This window comes from Heterocephalus glaber, unplaced genomic scaffold (genome assembly GCF_053883595.1).
Source record: "Heterocephalus glaber isolate CG9 unplaced genomic scaffold, H.glaber_assembly_v1.0 deba00000621, whole genome shotgun sequence".
In the NCBI taxonomy this organism is placed as follows: domain Eukaryota; kingdom Metazoa; phylum Chordata; class Mammalia; order Rodentia; family Bathyergidae; genus Heterocephalus; species Heterocephalus glaber.
The window spans coordinates 1,452,233-1,478,288 of record NW_028258153.1 but is presented as its reverse complement, the minus strand read 5'-3'; the positions used below and the strand labels follow the sequence as shown (position 1 = coordinate 1,478,288).

The following is a 26,056-nucleotide window of genomic DNA, read 5'->3' as shown; positions in this document are numbered from 1 at the left end:
CAGATAAAGAGTAAGCATATCTGCCCTTGTTCCCCACCTTAAAGAGAAAGCATTGTATCTTCTCCATTCATATAAGGCGTTCTCACTGGAAGTATGGAGTACATGTCTTTGATCTTTTGAGAAGGTTCTGTTCTACTTCTAGTCTCCTGATAGCTTTTACCATGAACAGCTGTAGAATTTAGTCCAACACTTTTTCTCCAACTAGTGACAGGATCATATGGCTTTTTCCTTTCCTCTGTTCAAATGATGAGTTTTGGGGGTGGATCTTCCAATGCTGAACCAACACTGCCATCCCTATAATAAAACCACTTTCTACATACTGCCAGATCTGACTCCTGATAGTTTGTTTTGTTAAACAAATTTCTATCTATGTTCATATTTTCTCTTCTATTATCTTTATCCAGTTTTAGGATTAGCACAATGTTGAGTTCCTAAAATGAGGGGAGAAGTGTTCCTTCTTTTTTCTGCTTTAATTGTTTGATATAATTTATCAGTTAAAATGTATATGAGCCTGCTGTTGTCATATAGGTAGGTTTTCAAGCCAGGAATATACTTTCTTTAATAGGTGCTATTCAAATTTTATATTTCCTCCAGAGTTAGTTTCATTAATTTGTCTTCCAAGGTACTTCTTAGAAGTTGTCAAATTTATTTCAAAAAAGATTTTTGTAATATGCTTTCTATATCCTTTTAAATTCTGTAAAATCTGTGGTAATGTCTCCTGGATCTTGATATTTTAATTTTAAAAATGTATAATTGATATTGTGTAATAGGAAGAAAAGTCTAAAGGAGCAGGGGAAGTGGGAGGGGTAGGGGAAAAGGAAAAAGGGAAAAGAAAAAATATGAGAAAATGAAAAAAATGGAAACAAAGTCTTTGCAAATAGGGAAGGGTGGAGGGGGTGAAGGGAAGGCAGAGGAATGGGGAAAAAATTAAGAACCAAGATACTCATGTAATGGCACAGGATCCCAATGATGAATGTAACTGTATTTTATACCTAAAATGTACCAATAAACTTAATGGGAAAAAAAAGAAACAATATGCCACAGGTGTATAAAGAAACTGCTCAAAAACTCAGACTGCCCAAAGAACCATTTCTATGTGATTATGCAAGTTGACTAGCAGCTCTGGAGGTTGAATCTGAGTGGATTATCAAGATTTCTTTCAATTATAATATCTGACATCATATGTCCTATCCACAAGACAATGATAATCATATATTCTTTAAGAAGAATGAGGTACAGAGAAGCATTCTTGGGTCAGCAGTCATGAAGAATTCTTACCTACTTCTCAGAAACTAAGTATTATGGAATAACACAAATTATGTCACTGACCAAGTCCTCCTCCACTGGCCAATGTGTGTATTTGAGTCTTGGTGAGTTAGGGACAAGAAATTTCAGTTCCCTCTTGTACTCTTTGTCCTTAGAGAAGTGGTCATCACATTTTGTGGATAATTGTTTTAAACATGGAAACTCTAGATCTAAATAAACGTTAATGGCAAAGAGTGAGAAGTAGAATTTGAGTAGCTCTGGTTAAAGTTTGGGGGACTCCTGGGGTTTCCACGTAGTCAGCCATTTCAACCTCAGAACAGAGATTACAAAAGGCCAGGAGCAATTTGTTCTATGACTGCCAAAGGCTCTCCTTTGGAGTTCAGGCCCAGACATGGAACCATGCCATACACGCGTGGATCTTAATTATCTGAACAATGCAAAGGACAAGAGAATAAGGACATTGAGGGAAGGAATAAATAATACAACGAACCATAATTTGTGCAATGTTTGTAATATCCTTGACCATGTGTCAGATTTTTCCACAAGCATTTTAATCTCTCAATCTTCACAGAACATACATGAGGTCGATGATGATTATTTTCCATCTTTAAGATGAAATAAGTGGGCTGTGGGTGTAAGTCAGTGATAAAGCATTTTCCTAGCATATGGGAGGCCCTGGGTTCAATCCCGAGCACCACAAAAAAAAAAGTAACTGAGGCTCAGAAGGTTAAATAATTCACCCAAGGTCATACAGTTACAAATGGCAGAAGTAGGCTTATCAGTCAAGCAGACTAGCAGCAGATCCCCAACCCTATAAACATTTTTACCAATGGTAGCCCTGTCTGTAGGACACAGGTGGGCTGAAGCCACTCTAACACTATCCCTGCAGCCTTCTATAAACAACTTTCCAAAGGACGGATGATATGAGTCCCAATATATGAGACAGCAAAGACAAATAAGGCTGCAGAATCACAAGATAACCCCTTTGAGGGAAAGCATGAAAAGGAAAGGGCAGCCCTCACCTCCACAAAGGTCTCATGTTTAGATTGGTGTCATACCTTGGACTGTCACAGAGGAACCCCAATGCTGCCACGAGACAGGCATCCTCCCTGTGCCCATAGTATGTGTCACATCTCCACCTGAGCTCCTGGCTCAAAGAGTGGGTCTAGAAGTTTTTATTAAAAAAAAGCAAAATGAAAGGACACAGTATTGTACGCACGACACATCCCTTAACCTGTTCAGCATAAGGCTTTCTAACATGCCACAATATCTATAGATTCATTTGGTTACTTCATTTTTCACATACCAGAGGCTTCAGGAAATAAAAGTAGCCTGGACTTTCCAAGCGTGAGAAGCCTTGTACTTCTGGGACCTTGAGAAGAAGATGTCCTTTATTAAGGTAGGGAAAAAACCAGTGGGAAGGGACTGAGGTTTCCAGCTGACACCACGAGCCCCGTGCCTGCCTGTATTTCTATTAAAAATGGGAAGTGACTCTTCTCTGCCTTTCATGGTCTGTCCTACCCATCTAGTTCTCAGAAGTCTGTTGCATCATGTTTAATAAAGAGACAAAAAATGGCAAATGGGTGGCCTTTCTGCTCCGCACACATCACCTACTCCTGAAAACAAAATGTGCTCAAAAGGTAGCATTAAGCCGCCCCCTCCCCATGCCAAAATCATGGGGAATGTGTATCTGAGACTAACTTACCAAAGACCCTAACAAACTTCCCAAATGTAATTCTCACTGATCATGTGGAATATCCACTATTTACAAAATAGTCTCCTGTTTCAAATACAGAAACTCTTAGTTATACTTCAAACAAAAGGAAAAAAAAGGGGAACTAGTATGTTAAACTAAAAACACAAGAGTTCTAGAACTAGACAAGTGATTTCAGGCTGACAATAAGAATAGAGATGAATTTATAAATGAATAGAGACCAATCTTTATTTTACATGTATGTGAGTTAGTATTTGACTTAGACTTTTTATTCATTTCACCAATAGAGTTGATAGAGTTGGTAAAACAATACCACTGACTCTGAAAATAATTGTCAGTGTTTTATAAGCCACATGGAAACCCTTTGAGTATTTTTTGCTATAAAGCTAAAGAGATTGCCATTGGGTCTCCTTATGTGGAAAGCTTAAATCTTGGGCTCAAGTCTATGACACATTTTCTTTGGGAGGAATTGGGATGAAGTATGTAGTTGATTTTGGATGCAATCCAAGCAAAGTAGAGAGACTGAGTTAATTAATTCCAAGCAGACTGAACTAATGATTCTTCAGGGTCTGACCCAACTCCCAAAGTAACAGTCACTTTCCCTCTGAAGTTTATGAACCATCTGTTGTACTATAGAACCTAAAATGAAGGCATGCCTACATTTTTTAAACCAACCTAGCATATAAACCCTGTAAGAAAAATTATGGTGATAAGTCCTTTTTGCCTATAAAATCTAAATATTTTTAAATTCCACAGCAAAAAAGCCAAATACACAAACCACTCTTATGCATGCTTTATTCTGCATTCCACAGAACACAATACTATCATGATGACCTTTATCACCAGTTGGGTCGATTGGTTAAGTGAAAAATTAAAGTAATATACAAAGCTCTATGACAGGCAATGATTATTCCTTCCCCTTCTAAGCACATGAAAATAAAACTACTTTAACTGGTCACTTGTGAAAAGCAAATCCAGAGATTAGTGATTCTTCGTGAGCAAAATGAGTTCCAGGCCAAAAGCACACAGCATTGCTAAGGGAAGCCAGAAATGTGAGCGCCCACCACCCATACCAATCACCATACCCCATAGCACAGTACAGACAGCAAGTACAAAAGGAGGCAACGGGTAGGTGTCTCATAGTACCTGTGCCAAGGGCTAAGCTCAGAGAGTAACAGTGACAGAGAAATTCCAACACCAGCCTTCCCACCAATCAAATGCAGTCTTCACATACATACAGTGCACCGGGACTGCTGGCCACCACCCTGAGCCTTCTGAGTCTCTGCTAAATCAATACGAAACAAAATACAGATTCTTCAAGAATAACTGCAGATCATCCTCCTAAATTGGCAATTAAATAAAATAGCCCACAGCCAATGTGATGAGCCCTTTATAGAAGAAATGCCCCAATCAATATGACTGTGGGGTAGTCATAGTAAGACACAGGTGAAATGATAACAAGAAGGTGGCTGTCAGATACATCTACAGAAGTCAGTCTAAAGACAGATGTGTTCATGGCAGCAAGCCGCAGGTGCTTGACAAAGATGAGGAAGAATTTATGAGTACATCCCCATGGGAACAGATAACCAGCCAGGGCTTTAGGAACATCTGCTGCTGACTTGCTTACCTGCAGTAAAGACACATACAACAGCTGGGAGTTAGAGAACACTAGGAATGAACCAGTTGTCCCCTCCCTCTTGCTACTTTGATTACTAATGGGGATCAAGCTATGTGAGGAAAATGTTGGGGAGCAGGCTATGTGACTTAGGTCCTGTGGTCTCAAGAGACTGGTGTGACCTGCTTTAGGAATAGGGAAGTATTCAGAAGGCTGCATGCTTCCTAGCTGTGTGAGGAAAGCTCCTAATCACAGCACTCCTAAGGCAAGACAGCATCTGCTGAGGACAATGCAAAAAAAAAAAAAAAAAAAGGCAGGAATCCAGATATAGGAATCCAGATATAGGGAAGGATCTAATCCCCATTAACTCATTTCCTTTGTGAGGATTAACTTGCTCCTCATTTTTTATTGACCCATTCTTACTGCAGTCACTGTTCCACAAAAAGTATACTACCCCTCCCCTGCACTTCTTTCTGGCTAATAAAAGTGGATCAACCACAGAGACTGTTAAGCCTGTCCACTAGAGGCAGATTCTTCCCAGTCCCCTTATACCTTGAATTTTGTCTGTCTTCTTTTATTCCGTCATCCCCCCTACAGGTATCCAATGGTCTGATCAGCCCCTGGCATATTACAATCTCTCCCAAGAAATCTGATTGCCATCTAACTTCTCAAGGAAACTCTCTCCCAGGAAGACTCAAACACATGGACCAACTAATGTGAGTATGGTATTCCACATGAAAATTATATTCATGGATAAAAATGACCTATTGCATGCCAGGTGTGGTGTTAGGGTGTTATATTGTTTAGTCCACTTACCTAGGCAATGTGTTATATTGAAGCCAAAAAGAAGAAGGAGAAGGAGGGGGAGGAGGAGGAAGAAAGAAAGAAAGAAAGAAAGAAAGAAAGAAAGAAAGAAAGAAAGAAAGAAAGAAAGAAAGAAAGAAAGAAAGAAAGAAAGAAAGAAAAGTTTTTGACACAAAAGGCTTTTCCAGAATCATCAAAATATAGGTGGCATGGCTAGATTCTGAATGCAAGTTGCACAATACAGCTTTATAAAAAAAATTACCCAAGGTCCAAGGATAATCTGGAAGGAAAGGGGCTATCTGTAGACTTCGTGAAAGTATGCAAAATTTACATTTATAATCATTGCTGTAAAGGAAAGACCCAGAATTTTAGCAGAATTTCAAAGTTATTCTTGTCTTAGAAAACTCAACTACAATCTACTCTGAAGACAACATTATTTAATAGTCATACACTTCAGCTTTAGTTATGAGAAAATAGGTTAATACTATTTTACTTGTTATTAAAGTAACTCCATGGCTAATTACTTGATAGTGAACTCAAATCCCATTACATGATTCCTTTCAGCGACTTCTGTCCTTATAAGGTGATGTGGTAGAGGGAGAATAGTAAAGTAAACATCATCTGTTCTCAATCTGGCGGCTTCTAGTTCTCTACACACAAGTGACATAGCAAGAACCAGATCCACACTCAGGCTGACTCATTCTGTGGTTATGGCAGCAGCCATGTGCAGACAGACCCAACACCTTGAGTACTGAATACTTGTCTGTCTGTCTATTTTACATAAGACCTGCCAAATAGATTACATGAAGTTTTCTCAAGGATGAATGTAAGATGTTTTCAGGTCCCTTCTGCTAGAAATAATCATTCTTTACATCTCTCCACAGAGAAAAACACACTCTATTTTCTTACTTCTTTCCCTTGCCAAATATTTAAGTTATTCTAAAATTCAGAAATCCAAACTAATTTTAGCAGTGCATAGCAGTAGAATAAAGGCACTGACACCCATAAGTAATTATAGTAGTTGGCAGTAAAACTGGTATTTAATTATGAATCTTTCAAAGATACTATGAAAATACCACTTCAAGATGCTTTGTAAGGAAAGGGAAGTCCTACTCTGTGATTATCTTATTCTACAGTTAACAAAAGAGAATTTTGTATACTTTTTTACTCACCTTACTCAAGACCCTAAATTTTTAGGTTCCATAGCCAAGACTCTACTACAAAATATAACGTTAAATTGAAAGTACAGAAGCATTCACATTGCAAACATTTACTACAATGTATTCCGCTCTTTGAACTCTTACCTGATTAAAAAAAAAAAATACCAGTATGTTCACATGTTGTAAAAATGAGCTCAGGGAAAATGGAATTTAAAAGCTGGTTTTATTTAAAAAGCTAATGTGATTCTTGTTAGAAAGATTTAGTGTGGTCTTTAAAATATCAAAGTTTTAACCCTGAAACTGATTTATGTGGAGAAGAGATTGCACCAATGCAAATTTTATTAGCACAAGGTTTGCTAAGCTAGTTGCTCCAAAAAGTATTTTCTATCATGATTTAAAGGGTACTTTTGAAATTAATTTACTAATAAATCAGACAAGCCCATTATTTCAAGGTTTAAAGGGTTTTTTTCTCAGACCAAAAGTTATCTTGCAATTGACATAGGATGAAAGTCTTTTTCCAAATGCTTTACCCAGGGCCCCAGAGTTGAAGTTTTTGCATCCAATCGATTATGTTTTAAAACACTTTATTATTAAATAGAATTAATGGATTGGAGTTTAATAAGCATAGGCTGACACATAGCTGTGCAGTTAAGTAGATTTATTGTCTGAATTGCCTTTCAAACGGCCATAGGCAGATAGGTTTGAGTTTTCTAAGATATGGATGTGGTTGTGTAATTTGTATACCATAGACAAAACAATATAAAATCTTAAACTTAGGAATAAGTTAAAGTTAGGAATAATTCTGAAGAGAACTTTCTGGATTGTCCTTCAGACAAATGACAAGGAGAAAATTTCCTGCTACTCAACATCTACCAAATGATTCCACTTTTTCTCAGAAACTAGATTTCTTGGGAGTTGGGGGGGGGGTCTTCTGAACTCATTCCCAATCCAAGCCAATCTTCTTGCAGGCCCAGAGGTACATCTTGCTAAAACCTGCCTCACCACCCCAGCTCCAGCTTGCTCCCCAAGTCTGAAATATGCTCCCCTTCTGTAACATTTTCTCAGGACTCAGAATTTACTCCTGACCACACCTTCATTTTCCACATTATCAAAAGAAGCCCAGGATTTTGAATGAGGGACAAGTCACCCCATTTATGGCTGTTTTGCTCCCCATAGGAACAGAAGTATAACCGGTTTTGTTAACATTGCATCTCTCAGTAATCTCAGTGCTGGCAGGTGTCCAATAAATGTGTATATAAAGCAAAATAATAGGGCTGTTCTGTGGCACTTCACCTAACTGAAGCCAAAATTGTGTTTACTATGGTGGCTAGGCACACAGATATAAACCATGCCTGTAAACCATGCCTGGCCTGAGAACACAACCACACACATCTGTGCTGGAGCAGGATCTTCATGCAGGCAACAGACACGGAAACTCCACCTACCAGCTGCACTTGGGAGAGCCAAGCCCCCAGCGCAGCCATAACACGTGAACACATGGATGAATAATTTCACATCAGGCCAGGCACACCTCTGGTTCTGACACACTGAGAACACGACACACATCAGGCTTGGAGAGCCATATTATTATTTTCTCCTAGCTGATCACAGATTGTTAGAGCTAGAAAGGATGCTTCAGATTTTATCTCAGGCCCACGTTCTTCTCACTTGGCAGCAAAGGACAGGTCCTCAGTCAGCTGAGTGATCTGATGAAGCTGTTGGTGAAGCTGAGTACTGAACCGAGGTCTCCTTATCTTCCAGCCCAGCAATCCTTCCAACAAATTCTCTTTGTCTTTCTATTGATGTTTGTCTTAAGCTTCTAGCAAAACAAGCTCTCCTATTACATCAAACTAAAAGTTTCTGCCCCACAGAAGAAACAAGCAACAGAGTAAATACACAACCCATGGAATAGGTGTAAATATTTGCAAACCATATATAAGGGGTTAATATCTAATATATATAAAGAACTCAAACAACTCAATAGTAAGAAAACACATAACTAGATTGGGAAATGGGCAAAGCACCTAAACAGACAGCTCTCAAAAGAAGACATAAAGATGGCTAACAGACATATAAAATACTCAATATGACCAATCACCACAGAAATCCCGATTTAAAGCCAGAGTAAGATTAGGATAGTACCAAAAAATGTACCAAGGATAGTACCAAAAAAAGACAAAGGGTAAGAAGTGTTATTAGCAAATATTTGGAGAAATGGGATCACTGATACCCTTCTGGAGAGAATATAACTAAGTATAGCCATTATGGAAAATTATGTGGATTTCCTCAAAATATTCAAAATAGAACCACCACATATGATCCAGCAATCCCAATTGAGTCTATAGCTAAAGAAAATGAAATCAGTATATTGAAGAGACATCTGCACCTCCATATCCATTGCAACTCTGCTCACAATAGCCAAGAAATAGAAATAATCCAAGTTTTCATCAACAGATAAATTATTAAAATGCACTACATATCCATGATGGACTATTATTTGGTCTTTTAAAAAAATCAAGAAAATCATTTTATTTCCAAAGAATGTTGATGAACCAGGAGAACAATGTGTTAAATGAAATCAAAGAAGCACAGAAAGACAAACACTACATGATTTCAGTTATATGTGAAATCTAAAAAGGATGAAGTCATAGAAGCAGAGTATTAGAATGGTAGTTCCTAGGGGCTGGGAGGAGGATGGGAAAAATTAGGGAAATATTAGTCAAAGAATACAAAATTTCAGACAAGGAGAATAAGCTCAAGAGATTAACTGTACAACATAGTGACAATACTTACTAACAATGTGTGTATAATTGAAAATTGCTAAAAGAGCAGATCCTAAGGGCACTCACCACACACAAAAAGTGATAAACATCTGAGGTGATGCATATAAGTTAGTCTGATTTAGCCATCCTGCAATGCTTACATATATAAAATATCATATTGTTGTGTTATTTTTGTTTGTCAATTTTTTTTAGTTATTTGAGCCAGGGTCTCACTGTGTTGTTTAGGATGGCCCCAAACTTACAGCGATCCTTCGGCCTCAGTGTCCAGAGTGCTGGAACTACAGGTGGGCCCCCAGCTTTTGTCAACTTTTAGAACTAGATGAACTTAAAGAAAATTGTGGTATTACTATGAGAAAGTGGGAAAATGGAAACAAAGTCTTCGTAAACAGGGAGGGATGGAGGGGGTAAAGGGAGGGCTAGGAATGGGGAGAAAATGAGAACCAAGATGCATCATGTAAAGGTACAAGTCCCCAAAGAGAGATGTAAATGTATTGTATACCTAAAATGTACCAATAAAAGAATTTTTTAAAAAGAAAAACAAGCTCCTCATCTCAAAGACAAACACTAACGTAGGCGAGGAAGAATGCTGGGGACAGACACATAGGGTGCTGGAGGGGGAACAGTGGCTGTTTCTTAGAGCTGTACAAAGGAACGAACCTTCCCTGAGACAAGTACACACTGCCCACGTACACCCGCAGTGTCAGCACCGTGCCAGCTTTGTCTGCCCAGAGGCACGGCTGTCTCCAAAACCATGTAGTAAAGCCCTTCCTGGCTTTGACCCCTTTCCCCAAGTGCTTCATATTTATTATTATTTTTTTAAACATTACATTTTTTAAAAGTTGTTCTAAAAAGTTATTTAGAAAATCTACTTGTGAGAAATGATAATACTGGATAAATATTTTCCTAATGGGAAAGAAGGGTACAGGTGAAATGGTCCATGAGAAAACATTTCCATATGATTGACCTTCACCCAGCTCTCCTCTAGGATCTCCATTTGCTTAATAACCACCCCTTTCTTCATATTCCTCTCTCTAACCCCTTCCCACTCACACATATACCTGATTCCCAGGCCCATACTCTTCTAGAAATCGGAGGGCAAATTTCTCCTCAACAACATGAGGAGTCTCTTGTAAGCAAGTGACGTATCTTCACCTGTGGGCGTTTCTTTCCTTATAACCAAGTACACAAGATGGACAAGTGGAAAATACCCTAAAATGTGATAAACGTAGCACCTACATTTATCATTTCCCCAAGACAGAGTAATCAATGTTGAATATATCAAGACACCTGTTTGCTGGTGGAGTATTTTTTTTCCTACACTAAATATGTTCCAATTGGATTTTCCCTGGAGTCCTCTGAGAGATAGACTATTCTTTTGTTCTACTTCAAGTCATCCAAACAGGGGGGAAAAAAAGACACTGGAAATAGAAGGTGAAACTTCCAGGCAATTTTCAGTATGACTTTGATGCTGAATAAAACATTAATAACTTGAGACCCTGTTCCTATTTAATAGTGATGCTTATTAGATCTTTCTTAATGTAAAATTATTTTTAACTTTGTTCAAGACACTATGCTTAATATGCTAAGCTCAATGTCCTGCATGGTAATGGCCACTTAAATGTTTATTAAGAACTTTCATTTTCTTCCTCCTCCAGCCTACTCAGCACTCATTGAAAATCTGTCCTTAGGGACTTTCCACCTTGACAAAGATGGCTTTGGTTGCAAATAAAATTTGTCAAGAGGCTGGCAATGGTGAATCCACTATACCCTGTTAAAGTCAATCAGAGGGACAGACTTCCCTTGTGATATATAGTTAAGCCTCCTTTTGTCTCTTATTTTTTTGCAAAGAGTGTTCCAATGAGCTAGATTATCTGCATTCTTAAAGCACTGTAACCATAGACCAAATGGACTTTGAAGGACAGGACTCACATCCTGGACCTGGAATTAAAGACCTGACTTCAGTAAAAAAAAAACCTGAAAATAAGTAGTACTCTATGGCACAAAAAAGAAAAAGTATGCCAGGTGTGGTGGAAGTTTGAAGCCAGCCTGGGCTACAAGAGTTGAAGTCCAGGGTGAACTACATAGGGTATCTCAAAAGAAAAATTAAAATTAAAATAAGAAGAAGACAAGATACAGTCAAGAATCCTGGGGGTTTTGCCAAGAGCCTAATGCAGGTAGGTAGGTAGATGATAAAAAGTGCATTTGTGCACATATATGTATATGTGTGTGTACCTATGTGTATGCGTATGTGTGTGTGTGTGTGTGTGTGTGTGTGTGTGTGTGTTTTAAGGGGCCTCTTCTGCTTCCATCCCAATTTCAGACATACCTAGACCTAGGAATTTACAAAGCACAAGGAAAAAACAAAACAGTATTTTTCTGGAGAAGTAATATAAATGACACTACTTTAAAAGTCATTTTTCATGTTAGTTTAAAAGGTATTATTTGCAAATAGGAAAAACTGAAGTGTCTAAAAGAATACACAATTTAAAAATGAATCTTTTTACCACATCCGATTCCTGGAGCCCTTCCTAGAAATAACTGCCTTCTTCCATATCCTTCAAGAAGTTATACACAAAGAAATAAGGCACATGACCGAAGTCGACAAATTATACCACATTTGTCTCACCAGAGAAAGCCAGGAGAGGCTGGAGAAGCCCTGACATTCTGTGTTCAGGGCTCACATCAAAGTGAAACCAAATGCCAGGAGATGGACAGGGCTTCTGGGCTTTCTTCATGGTCAGAACTGGCTCAGGAAGTGGCTGAGTTGCTGAAGGAATGGCCCCACTTCTAAGGCTGAAGGAGCCACCAAAGCCAACACTGTTCCCCACCCATGTGCCATGACTGGGTCCCCACACCACCTGCCGCAAAACATCTGTGACTTCCCATGGAGGAAAACCAAGATGATGTTCTGACTGACCAGTACTCCATAGTGAATTCCTCGTCTGTGTGACACATCCAACATACAGAGCTCAGAGAATTCACCACCACAATGGGAGCTCCACAAGGCCAGGGGGCTTCTGGGTCACTACACAGAGCCCTAGCACTTGGCGTAAGGCCCCACCATCGTTTTTAAATTTTCAATATTTTTTTGAACTACAGACCTTATGTTTTCATATTGAACTAGGTGCCACAAATTATATATGCAGACCTACAGATGCCCAATTTATTTGTCTAATGTACAAATGAATAAGTTAGTAAGTTGCCTTAGAATATGAGTCAGAAACTATAACCTATAAGCCACATCGGGCCCTCCACTTTTTGTTGTTCATAAAGTTTTATTAAATCACGGCCCCAAGCATTTGCATGTTGTCCATGGTTTGCTTCACTCTATAAGAGGAGCTGAGGGGCTGGGGATTTAGCTCAGTGGTTCCGCCACCTGCCTCACAAGTGCAAGGACCCGAGTTCAATCCCTGGTACCAAAAAAAAAAAAAAGAGGAGCTGAGCTATAATGACAGAGAGTGCAAGGTCCACAAAGCCTAAACTATAATCAGTGGGCTTTTCCTGAGAAAGTTTGCTATCCCCTGCCCTAAACACAGTCTCTCAAATTTTCCTATCCACCCAGCCGACAGCTGAAAGGCAGAGACCCTTATTCAGCCTTGTGTGTTAGCCTTAAACAGACAGGCATAAATAAGCTATGTCTTGGAAATGTACAGTGAATATTGCATCTTGGACCCAAATATATTTGTGTTTTAATACAAAAATATTTTCTTCTATCTAAACAAGACTCCAAGGTTGGCTCATGTTTAGTCCCTCATGTTCCACCTCAACAAGAATGAGCACCCAGAGGGTGTATGGGACCCCAATTTGCAAGTCATGGTCTTAGTTCTTCCTCTTCAATATACAGTACCCAGTGTGGAAGGAAGACTCTTATAGCATTTAAGTGTCTACTCAACTGCAACATGTTCCAATCATTTCCTACCAGTGCAAAATTCCTGGCAGGAAAGATCCAACTAGGTCATTAACATATAGAACCCCTGATGTTCTCATTCTTGACTGAATGCACTTTAGTTCCATGCCCCATCGCCCTGGAAGACTGAGTGACCATCTTATTTTTCCCTGGGCAGTTTTCAAAAACTACTTAGAGCAATTTCAGAACCCAGCTCCACCTGTCAGAAAGTTTACAAGTTTGGGAGTCTGGCAGAGATTTTTTTCGAAGGCCAGATTCCTCGTAAAGGTCAAGGGCATTGTATTTCTAACATGAACTATCTACAGTACTCCCCTGCACTTCGAGTTCTTATTTTACCTTGCTGTTAGTAGTCACACATCAGGATATTTCTCTAGCTGGTTGGAGTGGTGGCTAGCGAAAATTTTAGGACCATTTGCTTCTGCTATCTGTGTACATTCTTTTACGTCATAGGATCTGGGAGCTTCCCGTTGTAGCAAGGAAGCTTTCGTGGGCAAGTGACCAAGACACTTCAGGAAAAACAGAATTCCACAGGAAGTGGTGTCAAAGAAGGACAAAATATATCAAAAAGGGAGACTCTATGAGACAGGCAAGGACAAGCCTCAGGGTAAAATAAACCACAGGGAATCTTGGGTCTGCGGAAATGGCTCTGGCTACAGTAACTAGAAGATGAAATTGAAGAAATGATTTATGGAAACATCAAGAAGTGCCTATCTGTGTGTGTGCGTGTGTGTGTGTGTGCACACGTGTGTGTAAAAGTGGCAATCTTACCCATAATAGGGGGAATTTTACCAATTATGTCTTAGCCAATAATAAATAATTCGTAGGACCCCAAAGACTAGCCATTGGTGAGCCAGTGCAGCAAATACACAGTGTGCAGGTGATTTCTTTCCAGCTGCTTACCATATAAAAACCATAAGCAGCTGAGAGCATTCGCAAACGAACAACAAGCAACTATGGAGAAGGTAAATACAAGTCTCAGTGGGCTGGGAAACCCACAGGAAGAGTCTGTTGGGGGGCTGCTTAGGACAAGTGAACAGCACAAAGCGTCATTTCTCCCCTCTACTCCAGCCCCTTACCCCACACTAATTGCTGGCCAGCGGCCCAGACCAGGCCCCTGAGGAGGGGAGCCTCATTACTCTAATGGGCCCCTTCACCCTCAAACGGGAATTTAAACTGCCAAAATAACTACATACCCATGACAGTTCATTTAAGCCTCAATAAAATTGCCATCCCGGGAAGAGGCTGCAGGTGCAGGGTTCTACTCCTCCACCCTCATGAAGGCACCCTCCCGGCAACCTTCCTATTTCTACATAACTTGAAATTACAACAAATAGGGCAACCTTTTTTAAAAAATCTACCTGAGGAGAAAGGTACACCCACACTCTTCCAAACTCATGTGAATCTGATAAAGAAATGGCTTCATGGTTACTTCTCCCTGAAGTCAGATTTTAAATAGCACACATAATCCTTGAATTCTTAGTGAAAGTCTGTCCCACTTTATATAAATCACATACATCATGAGAATTGAATTTACAACACCAAGAGATGACTATTCATATTTCCAAGGGGGTCACTTTTTGAGTTTCTTCCACTGAATGATTCCCCTATTTCGTTCACAACCTGGTTTTAAAGTCACCTCATCCTTTCAGAAGCACAAGGACAGCTTAAGAAGTCAAAGCCCACTTGCATTTTTATTAAAGGTGTCTCTAGGGCGGCTCAATTGTCACCTTATCCATCCCCAAGGCTATCTCCCTAGAGGACAAATAAAGGAACAATGACAACAAAATCCTTCTTCCTCCATCACCTGGGTTAACCATTCAGCAAAGTCTTACTAGTAAGATTTTAGGCACACTTAGGTTTCTGAAGCTCAATAGGCCTAGCATCATTTTCTGAGGTAAAGCGTTTTCAAGCAGGGGCAAGATAAAGTAGTGTGCACAGCTGAGTTAAGCAGAATAATCCAGAGGCAAACAGGGCTCACTCCCAGCAGACTCAGATAAGAAACATAGAAGAAGGAGCAACACTTTCTGCATAGAGCACCAGGCAGCAGGCAGCAAGCACCATCCCCTTTCCTAGCAAAAGGCAGGTCAGTAACAGTCAGGAATCCAGAAAGCAGCCAGGGAAAGGGAGAATCACAAAGTGCCCTGAATACAGAGGGCTAAGCACCAGTGCTGCTGCGTGTTTCTTCCCTACCCGGAGCAGTAAGAGATGAGAGGTCAGATACTGCGCTCACTGCGAAGTTGCCTGCAAGTGTTTTCTTGCTACCGGTCACAGCTCTATCTCTGTGGCATTGATTAGGAAACATTTTAGACAATTTTGTTGTGTGTGTGTGTGGTACTGGGGATGAAGCCAGTGTTTTTACCCTGAGCTACATCCCCAGGCCCCTCTTCTTGTGTGTGTGTGTGTGTGTGTGTGTGTGTGTGTGTGTGTTGGAGATATGTTCTTGCTAAATCACTAAGCTTCCCCGGGGTTGGGCCTAAACTTGTGCTCCTCCTGCCTCAGCCTCCCAGAATGCAGGGATTGCAGGCATGCTCCACCATACCCAGCTTTGAAACTCTTAAAATTGAGACCCTCCCCCCAAGATCTTTTTGTTTATGTGATTATATCAATTCATATTTACTATATTAGAAATTAAAACAGGAAAAATTGTAGGTACTGAAAAAATAAACCTAGTATACATTAACACTGATAGCATTTTCATCACCAATATTTTCCAAGGGGAAAAACAAGAAAGAAACTAGTGAAAAGAGTGGCACTGTATCACATTTTTTGCAAACCTTCCTTAATGTCTGGCCTAGCAGAAGACAATTCCACTGCATCCGATTTGTTGTGCTACTTTGGGTCATGTGGGCTCAAGAAATGAGAATGAAAAGGGCAGATAACCTCTCCGTGTCATCACAAAAATAGTCCTGACCTTGAAAAAGTCTTGGAGACTCCTCAAGGGTACCCAGGCTATGCTTTGAGAACCTTTTTGCCTTATCAGTCAGGAGCAGTTATTATCGGGCTGGATAAATTAACAAACTGAGGCAGAGCCATCAAAGCCGCTCACTGCTAGAGCAGCTCAAAGCAGAGAGACTGCAGAGCACAGCAGCTCCTCTGCTTGCTGCAAGGATGGAATGAGATGGAATCCTAGGAGGTTGAACATCTTCAATGACTTATCCCAAGGGCTCAATGACAGTGTCTCCCATTTGGAAGCCTTGGTATTGAAAAGCTGGAGAACATTTCATTATGATTCCAACAAGAAAAAATAAAACCCTTCATCAGGTGCTGTCCCCGGAGTCCTCTCCTCGAAGACCCTGCCCCACCCTACAGAGTGGAAGCAGCTCTTGGCTGCTCAGAAACTCAGGGCCTTCTTCCATCCTCCACTAGGCAAATGAGCTGGTGGCTTGGGCCCACACCGTGTTCCCTGGGAAACTTGAGCAAGCCAAGAGAGCTGCTCCATTATTTACAGCCTCCTTTTTGCCTCACACCGCACCTACAAGCAAAATGGGCCTCCAGTGGGAGCAGCCAGGCCGATCCCAGGAACTCCCCTCGGTGGTCTTAGCATCAGGTGCTGGACTCTGGCAGCTCTACCTGTCAGTCAACCTGCTGACCCACCCGGCGGCCCTCCAGCTCCCTCGAGGCCGGGGAGCCCGCAGAGCGCCCGCAGATCATTTCTCTCCAAGGATTTGGGAAGTGAGCGCAACTGGGGAAGTGGGGCTGCTCCTCTTCACATCGCTGCACTCTCTACACAATGCGCCAGCAGAGGAGCTTGGGCTCCGGCTTCCTCCGGAGTGCAGGACACCTCTCCCTCGAGCAGCACCGTCACCGGCCTCCTAGTTCCACCTGGAGTCTGCTACCCACCCACCCCCCAGGCCAAACACACACACCCCCAACCCAATCTCCAACTGCCGAGGGGATCTTTAAAAAGTCAAGGTCAAAGTTCCAGCTAAAACACTCCCAAGGTTCCCCACTGGGTCCTTACTTCTTTTCAGAGGACCCGCCTCATCGGGCGGCCCCTCGCCCGCCACCCGCACGGGTGTCGCCTGCCCCTCGGCGCCCTCCAGCAGCTCAAACGTCACCTCCAGCAAAGAGCCCTTGGCTGCATCAAAAGTTGCCTCTCCTCCCCGGCCGCGTTGAAGACTTCGGAACACCCTTCCCTGCGCGTCCTGCTGGACGTCAGCTCCCCAGAGCAGGGGATCCCTGGGCGCCCCGCGCGGGACCCCGCCGGCGCAGACAGAGCGCTCGGCTAGCGCGGATCCGATGAATGAAGCCGCGGCGCGGAGCAGCCGGGCTGAGGTCCCGCGGCTCGCCCGCACCCTCCAGGCCGCACTCACCATGGTGGCCGGACCGCCGCCGCCCCTGCCTGGCACAGAGGAGGGACGCGAGGGCCGGAGCGGAGCGCAGGAGCCCGCAGGGCTGGCAGGTGAGCGCCGCTCAGACCATGGCTGCTTCCCACAATGCCCCAAACGGAAAGTTCACTGACTCCTCCCTCCGCCCCTCCCACTCCTCTTCCTCCCTTCCACCTCCTCCCCATCCCTCCAGCTCCTCTTCTTCTTCCTCTTCCTCCCCAGCACCCCTCCAGCTCCCTCCTTCCCTCCTCTCCCCTCCCCGCACTTCCTCGGCCACGCCCCTCCAGGCCACGCCCCTGGCCGCCACAGGTGCCCCGCCACCTGCACCCTCCCGGCCGCTGCACCGAGCCTGCGCCCCCGGCGCCCCAGCCAGGAGCGCGCGGTTTCCTACCTGGAGCCCCGAGCAGGAGCAGCCAGACTCTGCTTTCCTGATCCTGCCCCGCGAGCGTATCTTAGATAGACGTTCGTCAGACCAGGCAAAGATACTTCCTGATACACTCGGGGAGGGCGCGGAAGGCTGTCAGGTGCCAGCCGGTGCCGGGAGGGAGCAGATGGCACGGCCGCCGGAAACGGGAGCCGTTTACTCTCTCTCCCCGCGCATTTCGTATTTTACGGTATCCACTCTGCACGCCGAGAACACAGATGATTTCAAGCCACCCCTCTTATCCCTAAGCGTTTGTGGTGTCCGAGTTTGGTTTTCTAAGTCCACTCCTCCTCTTGATTTTCTGGGGTATTAATCCCCAAGTTGTAACCAGAGTTTTGAGTGCATATTGTGGGGAGAAAGTGGACTGTTTTTGTTAAATATTTTAAGAAAGGGCTCAGCATTCCGGATAGAAATACTGTCCGAGTTCACTCTGCGCCAGCCCTGCGGGAGCCCTGGGGGACCGCCGGGCACACACAGCCGCCTTTCTCCCCGAGCTCAGTGTCCTGTGGGGCAACTCGAAACAAACAAGTACACAAATTATGACGAAGCAAATGGGTGCTGAGAAGACCTAAAGGTGGGCTTCGGAAGCTGTGTAGTTCAGCTGGGTGGCCACCGAAGGCCACCCCCGATCCACAAGCAAGGAAAGACTGGAATGGGAGACGCAGTACTCTCATGGGGTTGGGAAGGGTTGTCCATCTGGAAAGACCCTAAAGACGCTTGTGTGGCTGGAGTTAAGTGACAAGAGGTCTGAGGTGACCAAGAGCCCCAGGAATGGACCTTCTCAGCTTTAAGGCCTTGCTACAACTAAACCAAGAGCAGGGACGCAGCTCCTGAGCAATTCCCAAAAGCCCGCTGCACATTCTAACAACCCTTTCAAACCTGGTGTGGGCGCATCTACAGGGGCAAAGGAAAAGGACTGGACAATTTAACCCCAGTCTAGAGCTGAGAGGGCAAGGTGTGCATGCCTGTAATCCCAGCCGCTTGTGAGGCTGAGGCAGAAAGATAGAAAGTTTAAGACCAGCCTGGGCATCACAGGGAGATCCTGTCTCTGAGTAAATGAAAAGGGCCGGGTATAGCACAGTGGTAGTGGGTGTGCCTAGCTTGTGCCAGGCCCTGGGTTCAATCCACGGTACCACAAAAGCAAACCGACCAAAGGTCCACATGGGCTACGGGGCAGTTTTCATCCTGAAAGATGGGAAGAGAAAGCTGCCTTCTAATTCCCGAATTCTGCCCCAGCTCCCTCATCACAGGCCTTTGGCTTCCCCCAGCTCTCCTCTGTCTTCTGCTCAGGGCCCAGCTCTGCCCTCACCTTCCTGAGCTTGTGCTAGGCACCCAGAAGGTCTATACCCACCAGGAAAGAGGTGGCATTGCTAACGGTGGGGTTTAAAGCTTCAGAAGGCTCCGTGCTCTTGTCATGGCAGGTGAGTCAAAAATAGAAGCAGGAGAAAGTTCCTGTACTATGTGGTTCCCACTGGAGAGAGTGAGATAAAAGGAAGAGGGAGTTTAACTTAAAAACTGTTGGCATTCTTTGCCTTCCTTCTTGACCTTGCTGAAAGGGGCAGTGGACTTTCTCCCTCTTGGCTTTTGTTTTTCTTTTGAGATAGTGTCACCGTGTAGATGAGGCTCATGGTGATCCTGCCTCATCCTCCCTTGTGAGTTCTTCCTTCCATATACTCACACCACACCTAAAGTCATCCTAAGAGAGGCCTGTTGTAGACTGGATGTTTCGCCTATGTTATCTCTTCTGCCCTCCAGACAAACCATAAGAAAAGAGGCACTGTGCTCCCTATGGGGACAAGAGCCCGAGGCTCAGAGACAGTAACAAAGACTAAAGTAGGCTGAGACAGTTAAGCCCAGGCCAAGATAAGCCCGGACCAAGGCCCCAAAACCTGGTCAGATTGCCCCAAGAGCCCTGCATCTATCTGGCAGGCCTATCAGGACAGGCAGCAAAGCAGTGTTTATCGGATACTCAGCTGTTTCTGCAGAATAACTTGCCTCTTTCACTGTCACTTCCCTTTCCCTGGCTCCCTGTGGAGTCCACCGATGCTCTGGCCAACCTTGGGGAGGACCCAGAGACCCCCTAGCCAGAGATACTCCAGCCCCAGAGCAGTTCCCTGGCCACATCCCAGAGGGGCTGTCAGATTTCCCACCTGCTGTCCCTGTCAGCGTGCAGCGTGTGACGTGACGCGTCCTGGCGTGGGCTGTTTCTGAGCCAGAGTGTGCGGCTTGTGTATGCACGTTCACTCACAGTACAAGGCCCTGGCATTGGTCAGCTTGGCCTAGGAGACTCACCTGGCAGATCCCATTCCCTAAATACTTTTTAACACAAGGTACAGAGAGAACGCAGTAAAAGCCACCCCTGAATCACAGCAGCGGAGATGACCAAGTTAGAGGTGTGATAGGAAAAAGTAAAGTCATAGCCTGTAAACCAAGATACCATTCACTTTTCAGAAGCTGTACAAGATCAAGCTATGAGTTTAAAACACTAAAAAGAGCAGAGGAAAGGTCGCTTCAAAAGCAGTTCATCCCCTACCTTCACAACACACACATTTAAGTGAAGCCTGACTCTGCTGTTCTTTGTTACCCTCCTAGTAATCTCTCAAGTGATCAGCACCCCGGAGGGCAGCCCTTCTCATCTCCAGGAATTCGTCCTGTCAGGGTGGAACTTTTACTCCCATAGAGACTCCCTTCACTTTTTGAAATAGAGCATATTTATTCCAAATAGAAGAAGACAAACTGCTATATATAGATAGATAGATAGATAGATAGAGAGAGAGAGAGAGAGAGAGAGAGCAAGAATACTTCCAAAATTTGTTCAATTATAAAATGAGTTCATTGTAGATTTGGAAAATGCATAAAAGGGTTAATTTTTAAAACTTTATTCTTAATTTTGCCATCAAGCAATAACCACTGTTATTTTTGGTATATTTCTTTTCAGGTTTGTGTTGTGTAGACATACAGGAAGGGAGAGAGAGAGGTTTTGTTTTTAAAACAGAAACCAGAATCCTCCTGCTATGGTTTGAAAATGTCTCCTCCCCAAAGCCAGCCTGTGAAACTCCATCCCTCTTGTGGGAGAACTAGGAGGCTGGGTCTGTGGGGATGTAATTAAGGGAGGAAAGCTCTGCCTTATAGAAGGGCTGGAGGGAAACAGTGTAGAAGACACGTGCATCCCCTCTGGAGGATGCAGCGTTCACAGGACCACCTTGGAACAGAGAGTGAGAGACCTCATCAAATGCCAAAACTACTAGCACCTCGATCCTGTCCTCACAGCCTCCGGAACTGTAAGAAAAAAATGTCTGTTCTCTCTGTATACACCAGCCCATGTAGTTGGTTACAGCCACACAAATGGACTGAGACACCTACCATATGTACTGTTGTGCATCCAACTGTTCAATTTTTTTGGCAGCACTGTGATTGAACCAATATTTCTTGAGCATCTACTTGGTACCAAGAACTGTGCTTCGCATTGGTCACAGAACAATGAAAGAAGACATCCTGGAGACAGCCCCTCTCCAACTGAACATACGGTGTGATGGGGAAGACATCTATTAAGCAAATTACAGACATAAATGTGTAATTATTGCAAACGGTGTGTAAGGGTGAGGCGCTCTGCAAACATGTAATAAAGAAGTGCCTAGCGGACATTTGTTGTTTGTCTCTCCAAGATCCATTTCCCCAGCTTCCTGCAATTCTGTGTTTGGGTTTGAGGACGCAACTCACACATGGACTTTTACCTTTAAGGGTGGCACATGACCCAGTCCTGCCAATCATCATTTTTCTTTCCCATAGCAACAATGCCTGATTCTAAAATAGCCATATGGTCAGTCAACAAGCCCAAACCAATGAGACGAAACTCTGGGACATTTTCTGGAACCCTCTTCGAGAAGCACATCTGCTCTTCCTCCTAGGTTTGAATGTGAAGGAGGAGGGAGCTGAGGCTGATGCCAACATCTTAGCTCCATGAAGATGAGCTTCTTATGCCGCCAACATCAAGACTATCAGACCAATTAGGTGGAGAAACGAAGCCAGTCCTGATGACACTTTCTGAGGAATGGATCAAGCCTGAAACCAACCCTGAATGCGTTGGTTACCTGAAACAATTTGGGTTGTTCCTGGTGCCAAGGATGATTCTAGACATAAGCATGTCAGGGAAAGTTTGCCTGGAGCTGGGACGTGTAAAGTGAGACCTGGAGCATGAGTAGGAGTCACGTTGGCCTGGAGCAGGGAACAGTGCAGAGCCATGGATGTGGACACAGAGGGAACGAGGGGTGCACCCCAAACAGGAAAGCGTTAGCAGGTTGCATCAAGAAGCCAGTCAGAGTCCTAGTCACAAGTCCCTGCCTGTGCCTACATCTCGAAGTATTTCCCCTATGTTTTCTTTTAGCAATTTCAAAATTTCAGGTCTTACATCTGAGTTTCAGGTCATTGACCCATTTCAAGTTTATTTTTGTACAGAGTGAGGGATAGGGGTCTAGCTTCAATCCTCTACATGTGGCTAACCAGTTTCCCCACCACCATGCATTGAAGAGGCCATCTTTTCTGCAATCTGTGCTTTCGGCTCTTTTGTCAAGAGTCAGGTGGCTGGAGCCAAGCGTGGTAGCACATGCCTGTAATTCAAGCCCTCGGGAGGCTGAGGCAGAGGATCACTGTGAGTTGGAGACCCGCCTGGGCTACAAAGAGAGACCCTGACTCAAAAAAAGCAAGACGGATATAGGTGCATGGGTTTAGTTCTGTGTCCTGTATTCTGTTCCATTGGTCTATATGTTTGTTTTGATACCAGTTCCATGCAGTTTTTGTGGCTACAGCTTTGTGGTATAATTTGAAATCAAGTATTATAACACCTCCAGCATTGCTTTTTCTCGAGGTTCCTTTTTGGCTGTACTTGGTATTTTGTGCTTCCATATGAGTTTTAAGGATTCTTTTTTCCTAGTTCTTTGAAGAATAACATTGGTATTTTGATAGGGATTGTACTGGATCCATACACTGCATTTGGTAATGTAGCTATTTTAACCATATTAATTCTGCCAGTCCATGAACATGGAAGGCCTTTGTATCTTCTAGTGTCTTCTCTTTTTTTTGCGGTACTGGAAATCAAACTCAGAACCTTGCACTTGCGAGGGAGGTGCGGCCCCACTGAGCTAAATCCCTGGCATCTAGTGTCTTCTTTGATTTCATTCTTCAGTGTATTGTAATTTTTATTGTAGAAGTCTTACCTCCTTGATTAGGAATCTAGAGGAAAATAAAAGGGCCACATGAAAATGGAAGAGAAACTTTTAGAGAAGAGGAAGAGGAATGGAGAGAGCATGGAGGTAGAGTGAGGATGGATAATGGGGTGGACATGACCATAATGATATAGGAAATAATACTGGAGATGAATATGAAATATTATATCTCCCAACCTGTTAGCTGTATGAGACACCAAGCCCTTGTTCTCTAGAACGCAAAGAATGCGTCCTAGGAACCATGGAGGTTAAGAGTAGGAAGACATTTATTGATAGGAAAGCTCCTGAGGGATGGGAGGGGACTCAAGTGGGTAACCAGGGACCCCACTCTACAGAGGAGTTTTGTAGGGTGAAACCCACGTGGATATAATGTGGGCCACGGCCATGATCATCCAATAAGGTCACAAGTATAGTCACTTAAGTGATGGTGGTCCAGTGGGGGGAACAAGTCACCCAACAACTGTGGATGGAAAGAACAAAGATTCTCCTAGGAAGTGGTGGGTTCAGAGGTCTCTGGTTACCCACAGGGGTGGTTGATGTCTACCTAGCCTTCATTAGGCCCAATGTGTGTCCTTTGAGGAAGTATGCAGGTCTGGTCATCTTGAGGCCTGGTTTCCAACTGATATGTCTCCAACTGCAGGGCTGTGGTATGTTTCACCTTTGTCCTGACCCTCTTGAGGATCTAGCCCTATCTGACTGCCTATAATATTTCTACCGAACTCATCTGTCTATAATAATAGTATGTAGAGTGTGTAGCAGAGGAGGAAGGATGCAGGAATACTCGTTAGAGGCCTAAAATATTTCAAGTTAGAGATCATACAGTGGCTCCAGCCAGGAGGGTTGAAATAGATTTTTCACTTAATGTTATAATGTGATAATTTCCCAGCACAAATGTCTACTTTTAAAATCATATTTAAAGGGCACATGATAGTCCATTCTTGGACCATTCATATACTATTTCCTTATAACTGAATAAGTATAATTCCTGCCATCTATGTCCTTATAGCTCAATACAGAGATTGCTTCCAGTTTTACCAACAGTGGAACTGCAGAGGTAATATAATTCCTGGAGTCTGTGTCCTCATAACTAAATACCGAGATTATTTCCAGTTTGACAAATACTATAACACAAATTAAGGACATAAAATTTGCATCCAACTTTCTGGTTACATCAGAATAATTCATAAAACTCAAATTACTGGCTTAAAGAGTAAATCTTTTAAGTTTTCAGTATCTATGTATCTGTATAGATTTATAAATAAGAAAGGTTGACCAGTATACAAGAGTCCCTATTTTACCAGATTCCCTCCAGTTTGAAACCAACTCGTAACTCGAGTTAATAAATGTCAACATCAAAGTTCCCCTTGAATTTAATGAGAAAAGCCCCAGCAGCTGGCTGGACTCTAAATTCCTGCCTGGGAATCTAAGTGGCCTGAGGCTAACAAGCAATCCCTGCATTCCCCTCCTTGCCCTCCTCCCTTTCCCTAAAGGATTGTTTTGCACCTTCTCTTTCCTTCTTACTTCAGTACCTCCTGCTCTTTCCTCAATTTTTTGCTGAGCATAGAGAAGCCATCCAAAGAGAATGTCATCAGCCCTAAGACAGGCAAGGTCCCAGACTTCCTGCACTCACTGCCCCTCCAGAGCATTTGCTTATCGTCTCTGCTGTCACTACAATGAGTGGCCTGTCAGTGCCAACCCCCCAGCCCTTCCACCCTTCCTTCCACTGGGCCAAAGTTCACACTCTCTCCCACGTGGACAAAGACCTTCTTTGGCACTTGCTACTCTCTCATTCATCATCTTTTCCCTGTTTACAGGGAACATCTCTATGCAATGCTTAAACCTTAAGAGCAAAACAAAATCTTGTTGGCTTCATATTCCCTTCTAATAGGCTCCTTCTTTCTCCGCTCCCCTTTATAGGAATGACTCCCTAGTTTTATGCTCTCCTCACACATTCTTTTGAAGACACTCCCTTATGGCTTCTGATTACAAGATCACTAACAAGATCTAATTGCCCAATCCAGCGGGCAGCACTCAGTCTTCTCTCTCCTACCTTGTTCCCATCCTGTTGCCTTTGCTGAATCCTCCTCATCTTCCAAACCTCTCAACATGGTCATACTCGGTTTCAGTCTTTGGCTGTCTCAGCTTCACACTCACTCTTGTGTTTGGTTGGATGTGGAATCAGTTGAGAGAGTGGGCGTTTGAAAGCCCCTAGTCTAAGTGTGGCCCAATCTTTAAAGGACACTTACGCCAGTCAAAGAATTTGGGCAGTGAGGGTCTGCTGAAGAGTTGAGTCAGGCTGAGGACTGGGAGAGGGAAGGACTAAGCGAGAAAGAGGTTGGTGTGCAAACACAACAAAGCTGCACTTGAAGAAGATTATCTGAGAAGATACCTCGCTACAGGCTGTGAGGACATCATGCTTGAGGGAATCGCTCCAACCTCCTCTGGGTGCCCAGTTGGGTAAGAATGTAGATGTATTTTTGAGATTTGAGAACAAATTGGTAACCTGGCAAAGAGATTCAGTGTATTTATGACATCATTCCTAGATACATAAGTGCGTGCACACACACACACACACACACACACACACATACCCTGAGCACACCCCACAAGGGCTCAGTTCAGTAAGGCTAAGACTTGTATTGCTTATTAAAATTAATCTCCAGGAAAGACTGCATGCAAATGCTGGAGATATTTCCATTTCTACATGAGTGTGTTTATAGTATGCTTTTTATACCGTCAAGATTATGAGAAAAGAGCATATGCCCAAGAGCCAGAGCCATGGTGGGCTCTGGACAGACCTTGAGGAAGCTGAGCAAGAGAGTGGATCTGTTCT

General features: G+C 43.3%; 1 protein-coding gene across 1 annotated transcript in view; it reads right to left on the bottom strand.

Moving 5' to 3' along the window:
* Ap1s3 (adaptor related protein complex 1 subunit sigma 3) overlaps positions 1–25,337 on the bottom strand; it is a 69,551-nt gene extending 44,214 nt beyond the window's left edge. Inside the window, exons 1-3 of the mRNA XM_087205960.1 lie at positions 25,274–25,337; positions 24,259–24,344; positions 17,969–18,094 (exon numbers count right to left, since the gene is read on the bottom strand). Coding sequence (XP_087062086.1) covers positions 17,969–18,094; positions 24,259–24,344; positions 25,274–25,337 — 276 coding nt within the window. The remainder of the gene's footprint in view (positions 1–17,968; positions 18,095–24,258; positions 24,345–25,273) is intronic.
* Positions 25,338–26,056: the final 719 nt, after the last annotated feature.